The 12,704-nt window shown below is 43.9% G+C and overlaps 2 protein-coding genes across 2 annotated transcripts; one reads left to right on the forward strand and one right to left on the reverse strand.

Moving 5' to 3' along the window:
* Positions 1-835: 835 nt before the first annotated feature.
* On the reverse strand, positions 836-4,466 carry nudt5 (nudix (nucleoside diphosphate linked moiety X)-type motif 5). Its single transcript, XM_040174149.2, has 11 exons — positions 4,390-4,466; positions 4,013-4,114; positions 3,579-3,643; positions 3,111-3,178; positions 2,955-3,007; positions 2,763-2,870; positions 2,549-2,644; positions 2,274-2,375; positions 2,087-2,095; positions 1,946-1,999; positions 836-1,857 (listed from the first exon to the last, which is right to left on the reverse strand). The coding sequence occupies exons 3-11, from the start codon at positions 3,633-3,635 to the stop codon at positions 1,748-1,750; spliced, it is 657 nt and encodes a 218-aa protein (XP_040030083.1). The 5' UTR covers positions 3,636-3,643; positions 4,013-4,114; positions 4,390-4,466; the 3' UTR covers positions 836-1,747.
* Positions 4,366-9,846, forward strand: cdc123 (cell division cycle 123 homolog (S. cerevisiae)). The gene is made up of 13 exons (XM_040174148.2): positions 4,366-4,497; positions 4,808-4,879; positions 5,071-5,134; positions 5,588-5,620; positions 6,006-6,101; positions 6,445-6,551; positions 6,970-7,021; positions 7,214-7,289; positions 7,718-7,840; positions 8,172-8,200; positions 8,286-8,390; positions 8,488-8,625; positions 9,303-9,846. Exons 1-13 carry the CDS (start codon positions 4,424-4,426, stop codon positions 9,345-9,347), a joined length of 1,014 nt encoding a protein of 337 aa, XP_040030082.2. The 5' UTR covers positions 4,366-4,423; the 3' UTR covers positions 9,348-9,846.
* Positions 9,847-12,704: the final 2,858 nt, after the last annotated feature.

Here is a 12,704-nt window from a genome sequence, read left to right on the forward strand (position 1 = left end):
GGTCTGTATATGATGCGATCAACATGGCCCTCCTTTCATCCTTCAGCATGGACTTCCAAGGAACCTATGGCAGGATCCTGTTTGTGGACTTCTGCATCACGTCTCTGCTGCAGGACAAACTCGCCCAGCTGCACGTGCCCGACTCCACCTGCAAGTGGATCACAGACCCCCTGTCTGACAGGAAGCAGCACGTGAAGCTGGGGAAACATGTCTCAGCCTCTCGGACCATCAGCACCGGTTCCCCCAAGGCTGCGTTCTTTCTCCTCTGCTCTTCTCCCTGTACAGAAACAGCTTCACCTCCAGTCACCAGTCCGTCAAGCTCCTGAAATTTGCAGATGACACCATCCTCATTGGACTGATCACTGGTAGGGATGAGAGCGCCTACAGGTGGGGTGATGAAGATCTGCCGTGGTGCCCAACAGAGGTGCCAAAAGACGAGGATGGTGCATTTCTACACGGCCATCAGCGAGTCATCCTCTGCTCCTCCATCACCGTCTGCTACGCTGCAGCCACAGCCAAGGACAAGGGCAAGCTGAAGTGTCATCCGCTCTGCAGAGGGTGATCGGCTGCAATATGCCGTCCCTACAGGACTTGTTCGCTTCTAGGACCCTGAAGCGAGCTAAAAGGATCGTAGCTGACCCCTCTCACCCCGGACAAAAACTGTTTGTGCCCCTTCCATCTGACAGGAGGCTGAGGTCCATCAGGACTAAGACCTCCCATTAGACAATAGTCTATAGGATAATTCCACTAGTCAGGCACACAAACTAAGTATTTTCTCTTCTACCACTTTTGCTGTTTAAGTCAGTTTGAGATAGAAACACACAATTTAGGAAAGTAAAAGTAGTAGAACATTTATTAAATGGTCAGGCATTTCTAGAGTAAACCATCAGTATTGTTATTGGCACCATAATGTTGGGAGGCACAAAATGAATCATTTCCTATTAATCATTTGCTACCTTTATCACAACAGCATCTGTTGTACATTACAGTGGAGTTACACAAAAAGAAAGAAAATATGTTGTTAATACCTCAGACAAATGTACTATATGTTACTATCACAATACATGGGTTATTTATAACTCACTGGCTGTCTACTTCATCTAAAGGGACGTTTCTTCTGTTCTCAGGAGGCCTTTAGACAAATGTGCATGCTTAAAGTGTTCGGAGGTGAATTTGTTGCATCCATTAAAGTTGGCAAAATACTATGTTAGGAATGTTTTTTTGATCACTCAGTAAAAGCAGCGTCTCAAACTACACGTAATATCATAAAAATAAAACCGGTGACATTAGTCATTCTAGACTAAGGGCTGAAACATATTCTGTGTTGATGTGTGAATGATTAAACAGTCGACCAACCGGAGTATGAGTCAGTCCTCAAGGTAGTACTTCCATACTGACAACCACAAAGTGAGCAAGCAATTGTAAACAGCTCCTCCATACGCTCATTTCCGAAAACCAAGGCCATTTCCGGACTTCCATTTCATAATTAGACTTTTGCATTCAGTATGTTCAAAACACACAGTTGTTAATACGTCTTCTAGATTTCATTTTGCTCTATGGATGGGCATTATACATCGCAGAAACAAATTAAAATAGGAAGTTACTTGTGTCTGAAACCACATTTCAACAACTTTTCATATACAGTTTCTCATTACAAATTTGGAAGGCCTTTGTTCACAGTCCTGTGTTGTATGCCCTTTGTAAAAGAAAAGAACATTTATTTCTCTCTCATCCCGAATGTTTCCCTTCACTGCTTCAGGACGGGGAGTTCCCTCGGCTTAAAGAAGGCCTGAACCATCCCCATGGCGAAGATGTACACTTTGGCATCCACCACAATCTTTTCTTTCTTCATGAGATCTACCAGATAAAAGCATAAGTCAGTGTTACTCCTCGCTCTCAGAATGTTATCGTTACTCTTAAAAAAAATAAAATCCCAATGCCTCACCATCTATTTTCATCTGGAATTCATCGAGAGGTAAGAGAATGACTTCAACAAATTCTGCAAGGGGAGGATACGACCGTGGTTTGATCTGGGATACATTTTATTTATTATTTCTGATGTATTTTAAAAAGGAAAATAACTCACCTCCATCACCTGTAAGGAAGAATTAAGGAAGAATTTATTATTATTACAAAATTCAAAATAAAGTTATCTATTGAAAATGTTCCCTTGAATCACTCATGCGCCCTCACTTTAGTATTTTGCAAGAGGTCAAAGATTACATAAATATTTGATTAGACAAGAGAGTAGGAGATAAGTGAATGACTCTCACCGAGCTGCTGCTTTGGGTTGATATTCTCCCCCTCGTCTCCGTTGATATTGACCATGACCATCTGGGTGGTGCAGTTAGACAGGCCGGGGTCCAGACAGGTCACTGCGACCAAGACAATAACATAACTGCTCTACCTTGTATTTTCAAAGGAATTAGAGCAAGATACGTATTTTCACCCTTGGCCCCTTAACCTCTCAGACACACAGAAGATAAGATAAATCCAAGAGAATGTGCTTATGCAATCACATGCACAGCAAATCTCAGCGTGACGGTACCTGGAGTGATTCCCACTACTTCCCCTTTGTAGCCGGTTTCTTCTTTTAGCTCCCTCAAAGCAGCCGCCTCTGCACTTTCCCCCTCGTCAATCAACCCTAAGCACAGCAGAGACATCAACATGAAAAATGGACACAAACTTTGTCACTCGACAAGAAAAACTCTACTTTCGACGCTTTTCAAATGGTTCCAATTTGGTGAAAGAAACCTTCCGACCTGCAGGAAACTCCAGAGTGTGGCAAGCCATGGGGGGACGGAACTGCTTCACCATCACCACGCAGTCTTTGTGCAGCGTCCGCTTCAGCAGGGCGATAATCCCAACACCTGGGGGAGAAGTGTGTTACAGCCAACAGCACCTTTACCAAGCAGTTAAAACATACACATATTTATATAACTGGATGTGCTCACCATCTGCTTCTGTGTTGGTTTGCCTTGTTGTCCTTTTCACGGTCTCCCAGGTTCTGGTGGATGAAAAAAAAAGGAAAAAGGGGGGGGAGAGGGGGGGTCAAAACGACACGTGTGTGTGATTGCGAGGATTGTGGCAGTCCATACGCACAACAGTACCTGGTGCTTCCGGACCAGTCCACGTACGTGGTCTTCTCCAGCTTTACCCACTTGCCTGTCACCATGAGCTGCAAAACACACCGTTGTGTGATCACAATAGATTACAACTAAACAGCTTAGTCGAGAAGTTAGTTACTTAGTTTACAGTGTGAGCTACTCCAATTGCACACAACTCTTCTGTTATAGAGACGCATGCATGCGGTATACAAAGGGTCGTTCCTGCAAAACTGAAAAGCAAATACATCAAATACATTCATTCGTGTGTTAATCGATTCATCTAAAAGAGCAATTGGTATTAATCGAAACATAAAAGTGGAAGTAACAACGGCAAATAATATGGAGTCTCGGATAAATAAATTGCCAGGAGTAAGGAACATAACGTGGCAGAAAAGGAACGTCCTGCGAGTGTAATTCACAGCTTCGCGTGGAGCATTCGAAGCTGCAGGCTTCACGTCAGTGGTCACTTGCCTCTTCGGCCACGACGTGCGGAGCAGCGGACACGTTGGCTTCCTCGGCGTGGTTCATTTTCCCAACTGTGAAGGGGAGGAAAGTAGAGTCGGAAAGCTTCAGTTGAAAATGTGATAAGGTCCGCTTCAAGCTAGACTGGAAACAAACAAACAGAGGTCCAACCAACATGTCCCAGCAGAAAAGAGAAGCCAATGTTACACGTTTCTGGTCACGAGTTTGTCAATTAACGTTAGCTGCTACAGCCACGACTCTTTGCCTCCCTTCGAGCATGTTTGTATTTCGTTTCTTTATCTGACGCTAGCGAGCAGCGTTGTGCTTTAAAGTGCTTCCGGCGATCGGAGAGTGCTCGATTTAAACTTTGGATGATCATTACAAATGTGCTCGATTTAAACTTTGGATGATTATTTCAAATGGACAAAGTAAACTAAACTCACGTGAGTCTCCAACACAGCCGAAGCAGCAGAGACCGGAACGGAGCAGTGACGAGTCGGTCACCACTTCCGGGTCCCGCGAATCAACCGCAGTCCAGTTTTATTCTTTATCGATGTGAAAGACTTTACTTAATGGTTCATGTTTTCATTGGATACCAACATTGTGTCATTTCCACATTTTATAAGGATAAGTGCAATTAGATACTAACACACGGATAGTGGATGATTCAGGCATGCTTTATAGATTACATTTTAATATGTTGTATTAGTTTGTAATAGTGAAATGTGAGGAAAGAATTGTCTTAAACTGTTAAATGTCATTAAATGAGAAGGCGGCTCCAACAGTTCCATTTAACATCCCGAGTGCGGAAGATATTTACCGATGGACTCTCTTCCGTTACGGGAAATCGCAGCATGAAGAAGGAGCAAGTTGTAAACTGTCAGTTTTCGGTTTGGTATCCGATATTCAAGCAACATACGATTAAAAGGTAGAAAGCTGACGTTTGTAAAGAAGTCCGATAAAAATGTTGTCCTCGTCGATGCTGTTTAGCGAAGTCCATCTTTAGCTGAAAGCTAATGTTAGCTTCCAAACAGGATATTAACGTTATATCTGTTATTATCTTCCAACTCTGCTCCTTACGTCGCTCCTCATTATCACGCGTATTCCTACAAAATGTTGTTTGAATCACTCGCATTCCTCCGTGTCCTCCTTCCTCTCACCTGTTCTTTGCCTGTTGTATATTTAATGTATAATTGCATGTATACATCTGTGATGTCGTGTGTCTTCTTTTCCTCCAGTCTGATTCTTCCACTGCCTCAGAATGTAATAGACTATTTACTGGACGATGGCACACTGGTAGTCTCTGGGAGGTACGAGGCCACTGACACACGCAAGCACACACACACATTCTGTTTTCTTTAGTATTTGAATGGATTTAAGAAGCATCGAGAGATGCTTTTTGTGCTTATAGTGGACAAGTGCTGCTGCAGGTTGATCCTGTTCTCCGTTAAAACTTAAACTAGATCTGATTTGAAAAATCACTCCTATTGTTTCTCTTCAGTGACCACAACGCACAGCAGACATACACTAACAACAGCGACTCCGATGACGAGGAAGACATTCAGGTATGTATGCGGAGACTTTGTTGATGTTTGTCTACTTAGAGAAAGAGAAACTGTCACACATATCTGCACACTTGGATCATTTCAGTGTTACGCTTTGTTGTTTGTAGAAAAGCCTTAGACATCTGGTATAATATGAGACATAAAGCACTAAAACTGGTTAGCAGCTTTATGCTGATCGACTTCAGCTACTAACAAGTAGGTAGGGCACTTTATTCAATGCAAAGTAAATTTATACTGCAACGTTGGTGGATAAATGCATCCACACACAAATGTTGTGAGCTGTTCTAGTCTGTTTTCAGGCGTTTTTATCAGGGGTCTATCATATTATATTCCATAATTAAATGCCTTGTCACATTACCTCTGGCTTCAACGCAGGCTTGAAGAGAACTGTTGATAGCAATGTTTACAATGTTTACCCTGAAACCCCGTTTCTTGTTCTCTGTTTCTCTCTAGTGGTCAGATGACGAGACAACATCCACCGTCACCGTGAGTACAGCCGATATTTCCCACCAAAATGTCGGTATTCTGAACCTCCACCTGATGAAACATTTACACCAGCTTCAAGTGATCCGCATCCCTCTTATGGTGCATTCCTGACATAAAGCACTAAAACTGGTTAGCAGCGTTATGCTGATCGACTTCAGCTACTAACAAGTAGGTAGGGCACTTTATTCAATGCAAGCTGTTCAAGCTGTATTCAACAGAAATCTGCACCCCCCCTCCCTGTGCGTATCAATCTATAATGCAGTATTTATGACTACCATGTGAATATGTGGCTTTCTTTGTATGTGTGTGTGTGTGTGTGTGTGTGTGTGTGTGTGTGTGTGTGTGTGTGTGTGTGTGTGTGTGTGTGTGTGTGTGTGTGAGATAGGCTCCTGAGTTCCCAGAATTCACTTCGAAGGTGCTGGAGGCCATAAACGCCCTGGGTGGGCGCGTCTTTCCCAAACTCAACTGGAGCGCTCCTCGGGTAAAACATCAGTGACCAGTATAACCTTGAGAGGTTGATGAACAGGCAATGGAACTATATCAAAACATCTGCTTACATTTATATCCATTGTTCAGGAGTTTGACCCATGTAATATCAGCAAAGCTCAGTGTGCTACCTCATGTCCTTTTACTCATCAACACCGCCTTTTGGAGGCCTGGGAGAAAAACCATGTCCTCCTCAAGAATTCAAGCTTGAGTAATTGAAATACAAATGATTTGTTTTGTAGAATTTGTTTGTATTTATTGAAGAATGAGGGCTGCTTCTTGTACCACACACCAGCTTTAAGCGTGTGTGCTTGTGTGTGTGTGTCCCTCCCTTTCAGGACGCTAACTGGATCGCTCTCAACAGCTCCTTGCAGTGTAACAGCCTCACCGACATATTTCTGCTCTTCAAAAGTTCTGACTTCATCACTCACGACCTCACCAAGCCGTAAGCCTCGCCATCTAGCAACGGCATAATCACGCAGCGTACTTTACATTTAGATGAGAAATGATACAGCTCACTCCTAAAAAAAACAAAAAAAACACGACAACTGGGGTTTTGTTTATATGTGGCAGCAAAGCACAAGTGGCAGCTGAAGATTTATACCTCTCAGCTCTGCGTGATAAACATTTACTGCAGCAAGTGATTTAGTGCGGCACACAGCCGCCGGCGGAAGCTCTGTGCGTGTGTGTGTGTGTGTGTGTGTGTGTGTGAGACTTAGAGTGAGAGATTACAGAATGCAATCTTGAGAGCAACACAGCAGCCGAGCTGTAAATATAAAGCCCGAACCCGTGTGATGCTTCAGAACATATATTATAGTTGTATCTATTTAACAGGTGTAACCTTCCTTCATGTCCATGTGCAGATTCCTCCTATGTAGTGACCAGGACTCCCCAGATCCACTCGTAAACTATGAGGTATTCAAAACTCAAGATGACTTTCATTAGCCGGTGTAATGAAACTAATATGAAGTTTTATTGTAGAAAATTCTGTTTTTTCTTTCTCTGCTGTTTTATTTGTGAAATGTTGTGGTCTCGTCCCCCCCACTTCCTCCGTGTGGCCGCTTGTCTAATGTTCCTGTTACCGTCTGCGTTGTCCTCTGTCCCCAGCTGGTCCTGAGGAAGTGGAGCGAATTGATTCCTGGCGGAGAGTTTCGCTGCTTCGTCAAAGAAAACAAACTGATCGGTAATAATCCTCCGATAATAATCACCCTCCATTTGGGCTTTGTGCCAAAACATTTGGAAAAATAACTGCTTATAAGAAGGTATTAGCCAATGAGTTTACGTCCAATGTTTCCTTAACTTTACTTGATTGTTTATTCTACATTTTACCTTCACTCTACTGTAGATGACACTACACCCAGTAATCAATTAAAACCAGCCGCTACTTCATAGAGAAGCTGCCGCATTAAAGTACAGTTTGATTCTACTATGTTTATACTTTTGAGTAACATTTTAAAAGCAGTGCGTTTACTGTTTAACGTGTTTCATTTTTTCTTCCACCGCCGTTCTTAACTCATAAGACTCAACTGAGCTTCCCCTCCATCGTAGCACTGATGAAATGCTGTTTGAGGTGATTCAGAGAGGATTAACGGTGCGTCCGTCTCTTCCCAGCCATCTCCCAGAGAGACTACACTCAGCACTACCAGCACGTCTTGAAGCAGGAGGAGCAGATCCTTCACGCCATACAGGCCTTTTTCAGCCAGCACATCCAGTACAACTTCCTGGACGAAGACTGTGAGGATCGCTGTCTTTTTATTATTTTCCTTTTATATTTCATTACTTCTTCCATTGAAAGCTAATTATCCAAATATGTTATTTTTCAAGCAAATAAATGTTCTTTGTGAAACTAGCAGATAGATTTATATAGTGTATACTATATTTCAAATGTGGGCGAAATGCTGTCATTTCACTCAAACATACTAATAAATAATACAACCAGGGAAACTGATCATTTTGAAGTGGTCTCAAGCTGTATCTGCGCATGTTAAATCACTATATATATGTGTGTGTGTGTGTGTGTGTGTGTGTAGTTGTTTACGCTGTTGTCTTCTTTCCCGTTTTACAGTTGTGTTGGATGTCTACAGAGACAGTCAGGTGAGCCCCGAAATGACTTTGGATGTGGGCTTTGTTTTTGCTTTCGAAAGAGTGACACTCATGCGTTTTATGCGTCTGTTTGCAGGGGAGGGTGTGGCTGATCGACGTGAACCCGTTCGGCGAGGTGACCGACTCGCTGCTCTTCAGCTGGGAGGAGCTGGCGACCGGGGGGGAGCTCGCCCAGCAGCAGGTCTGCCATCATGACACACAGACACACATGCATTCTAAAAAGGGAGAAAAGTTGCCAATCCATACTGAAAATTCTTTTCTGGTTTCCCCGCGTGCAGGAAGGCCCGGCGTTTCGCTGCACCACCAGCGAGGTGACGGTGCAGCCCAGTCCCTGTCTGAGCTACAGAATCCCACGGGACTTCGTCGACCTCTCCACTGGAGAAGACGCTTACAAACTCATCGACTTCCTAAAACTGGTAAGAAGCAGCCGGCCTCCTTCGGTTCCTACGAGTGATTAAGAGCATTGAACAGCGTACTAGTGGGCGGGCTTAGAATGTGCTGTTACACACACACACACACACACAATTCCCCCTGCTACAGAATGATGTATGTCATGAAATTGGTTGGTTAGTTTCTGTAGGCTCACTTGTTTCATAAAGATGATTGACATTTGAAGAAGTGTGTGTGTGTGTGTGTGTGTGTGTATGTATATATACATATCTATATATTTCATTTTTCATTTTGCATCTTTTGTTGAATAGAACAACATGATCAGGGACATGAGCAGGGTTGACACCCTGAGTGGGTTTTTCATCTCCACTTTAAGCCAGTGGAGTACTAGTACCTTGAGAGATTATTTTACTGCAGGGCAAAGAGAAAACTGTCTGTCATACACATACATTATTCCATTGCTCAAATTCAAAGACAATCACGTTCATGATGACGTTTCTTCATTAAAGGCCGCGTGGATATTTGACTGAAAAATGAATTCCAAGGGGTTACTTTTATTTATTTTTTGTTTGAGTTACTCTGACTTAAACTACACGGTTGCCATGGTGATATATTGTAGAGGGTAAGATGACTAGCAATGAGTCTCTTCTGGTGGTTACAATCAAGAGTTTGAACTCTGCTGTTCTGTCTCCTCTCCTAACAGAAGAAAAGCCAACAGGAGGAGGAGGAGGAGAACCCTCCACAGTGACTCACAAGGAAGACGCAGATGCCAGCATCCTCAGCCCGTCCCCGACCCAGCGACTCGTTACCCTATGTCCCGATTTATTTCCCTGTTGAGGGGGGGAGGCAATGATTAGTTGTTGTTTTTTTCCAATGGAGAGGGAACAAATGAAAGCAAATATATTCATGAACACTGTAGACCCTGCCCTTCTACTACTAATATATGCGTGTGTATTATTTTATCAATCTTTATTTCAGCCCAAATAGCTGGAAATTAAAAATTGAATGCTATTCGGCGCACACATCTCACCGTACGCAAGCGCTGGTGCGTAAAGGACAGACTTTTTTTATATAACCCTGAAGCCGTGAATCACAGTCACCGTTCATTATTCTCCGCAGCCCCCCCTGCTCCTCCATCCACACCACCCTACCCTTTGCTCCTAGTCGCTTATTTCCAGCCTTTTTGTTACCCATAATGCATCACTGTAGACGGTAAAAAAAACCACCATTAAACTTCTTGTTGTGTATTTGCTCGGCTGTCAAGTCTGCTGGGTGCTGTAAACTAACACATCGAATTTTTTTTTTTTTACAACATTTCTCTCATTAGGGAGCCAAACGAGCGCCGCGTGCACAGCGCAGGACACGGCAATTTCTTTTATCTTCGTTGGATTGATTGAGCAATTACAGGGAGATGGAAAGAGCTGGTGTGATGAGAGTTATGGCTCCCCGGGTTAAAAAGCTGTCGATGGGGAGCGGCGTACTGGGCACATATTGTGGGGGTTGTTGCAAGGTAGTAATTGTTTTTCTCCTTCTAAATGAAATTGGACCATAAACAAACCAGGAGGCGGTGTCTTGGTGTGACCCGCGGTGCTGGAGGAGCAGATTCACTATTTACCAGGAAATACAGAACGTAATCAACGACAGAGTCTCACGGCTCTCATCAGCGTCATTTTCGGGAACAAAAAAGAAGCGATCATTAATCCCTGTGCTCCACTTGGTTCCAAAGAACAGACAGAAAACAATCTGGTGAACTCTGCAGTTGGATTAATAGTCGCCTGGACACAAAATGCTACTGTTGCTCTTTAGCTGTTGGATATGTATATAGTGTATGTGTATTGCTAATTGTTATAATGCTGTTATGACAACACTATAATATGAATCAGGAATCAGGAACATTTATTACCAAAATATGAATATTCAGACATACAAGGAAGTTGACTTGGTGGTTGGTGCATAACATCAGACAAGACAATGGACAACAAGACAGATAAGACAACATAGTGCAAGAACAACAATAGGTGCAATAGGAATTTAAATTAAAAATAAAAGTTAAAAATAAAGTGCACCAGCGAACAGAAAGTGACAAGTGTGTGTACGTGCACGTGGAGTGCGAAGGGAGTGACCAGTGGAGAGGGATGTCAGAGTCAGTCAGTGGGGGACCAAGCTTGACTGCCGATTGGAAGAAACTGTTAGTGTGGCGGGAGGTCTTAGTCCTGATGGACCTCAGCCTCCTGCCAGATGGAAGGGGCACAAACAGGTGGGACTGTGTTCTTCCTGAAATCTACAACCATCTCCACTGTCTTTAGAGCGTTGAGCTCCAGGTTGTTCTGGCTGCACCACGACAACAGATGGTCAGACTCCCACCTGTAGGCGGACTCATCACCACCAGAGATCAGTCCAATGAGGGTGGTGTCATCCGCAAACTTCAGGAGCTTGACAGACTGGTGGCTGGAGGTGCAGCTGTTGGTGTACAGGGAGAAGAGCAGAGGGGAAAGAACGCAGCCTTGGGGGGAACCGGTGCTGATGGTCCGAGAGGCTGAGACATGTTTCCCCAGCTTCACGTGCTGCTTCCGAGAGCAAAATGTGTTTGCCACCTGCTTAAGAAAATTAAAACATTGTGAAAATGGAGTACGCTGAAATATCTTATTGAGCAGTCCTTTAACAGCATCCTGAGGGGTAATATCAGCCCCCCTTCCCTTTTGACATGGCAGACGATGACTTTGAATTTCTAATCCTAGTTTGTGGTTTTAACGATGATACACTTCTCTTTTGTGGATGCATACATGCACAAAGATAATCATTTCCAACAAAATTAACAAATTAGAAAGTGACTCGAATGCCGACGGGAAGAAACCGTTTGTGTAGCGTGAGGTTTTGGTCCTGATGGAACTCAGCCTCCAGCCAGATGGAAGGGGCTCCAAAAGTCTGTGTCTGGGGGGAGAGAGGTCGCTGACAATCTTTCTTACTCGCTGTAGGGTCCTTCTAGTGTTGAGGGAAAATATTTCTTTTTGTCCAACATATACTCCTGTAATAACCACTTCTAGGGAATTGTGCAAGTAGGGATATAGCTGTATTTATATATCCAGGTAGATGAGTTACAATTTAACGGAGGGAAAGGCGACGCTAGGAGACCCGTAGATCGATATAGTAGGTACAGAACGGGAGGGCCAGCGAGATGGGGTCAACCGTCCAGATTGAGCCTGTTATCATCAACGTACCAGATAAAGGGAGAATAGTGGGAGAACATCGGGACAATAAGGTGCGTAGTCAGAATGAGGGATAGTTAAAACCATGAATAAATGAATCCTCAACAGAAGAGAAGTCGGTTGACAGCAGATTGCTGCCAATCACCCCTCTCTGCAGAGCCAATGAACGATGTTCACGGCGGTGAGCTGAGTGACATCTAGATGAGTTAATGTGATCACATTCTTCTGGACCCATCCAGTGAGATTCCTGCATGGTGCACCATCACGATGTATGGTCGAGCACCGCGCCTTCATCTTCCTCGACCTTCATCCTCACTCTGCAATCACCCCCGCTCCTTCCTTTGCAGCCGGCTCATCATCTTTCCATCAGGGGGAGGTCACGCTAGCTGGAGTAAATGGTGAGGGGGAGGAAGGGTGAAGGGGATTGGGGAGGGGAGGAGAGGAGAGGGGGTTCCTCGGTTGCTGCTGAAGAAGAGCTGCAGTAGTTTGCAGACAGAATACTCATGAGCAGCTGAGGCTGCAACATATTGTCCTATCCCTCCCTCCTTCCCTCGGTGTGTGCGCGTGTGTGCGTGTGCATGTGCGTGCGTGTTGTGAGCCGTAACGCCGTCAACAACCTCCCGCGCCACAATTCCATTAATGAATTATACGGTGAAAGAGTTTTCAGCTCGGAATTACACAAGGGAAGACGAACATTTTCAATACACACAAATGATAATGGAAGGGTAGAAAAAGTGACCGTTCAACAATTAACGACGTTTAGAGAATTGTAGCAGCAAGGTTCACAGTCAAAGTGGGAATTCTTGACAGCTTAATACAGGAAGTGTTCATTTAAAAATAAAAGCCCGGTAGAAACGGAAAAAAGTCCGGCGTTGAATTGTTGTAATAAATGATCAAAG

Source organism: Gasterosteus aculeatus, chromosome 4 (genome assembly GCF_964276395.1).
Source record: "Gasterosteus aculeatus chromosome 4, fGasAcu3.hap1.1, whole genome shotgun sequence".
Lineage (NCBI taxonomy): Eukaryota > Metazoa > Chordata > Actinopteri > Perciformes > Gasterosteidae > Gasterosteus > Gasterosteus aculeatus.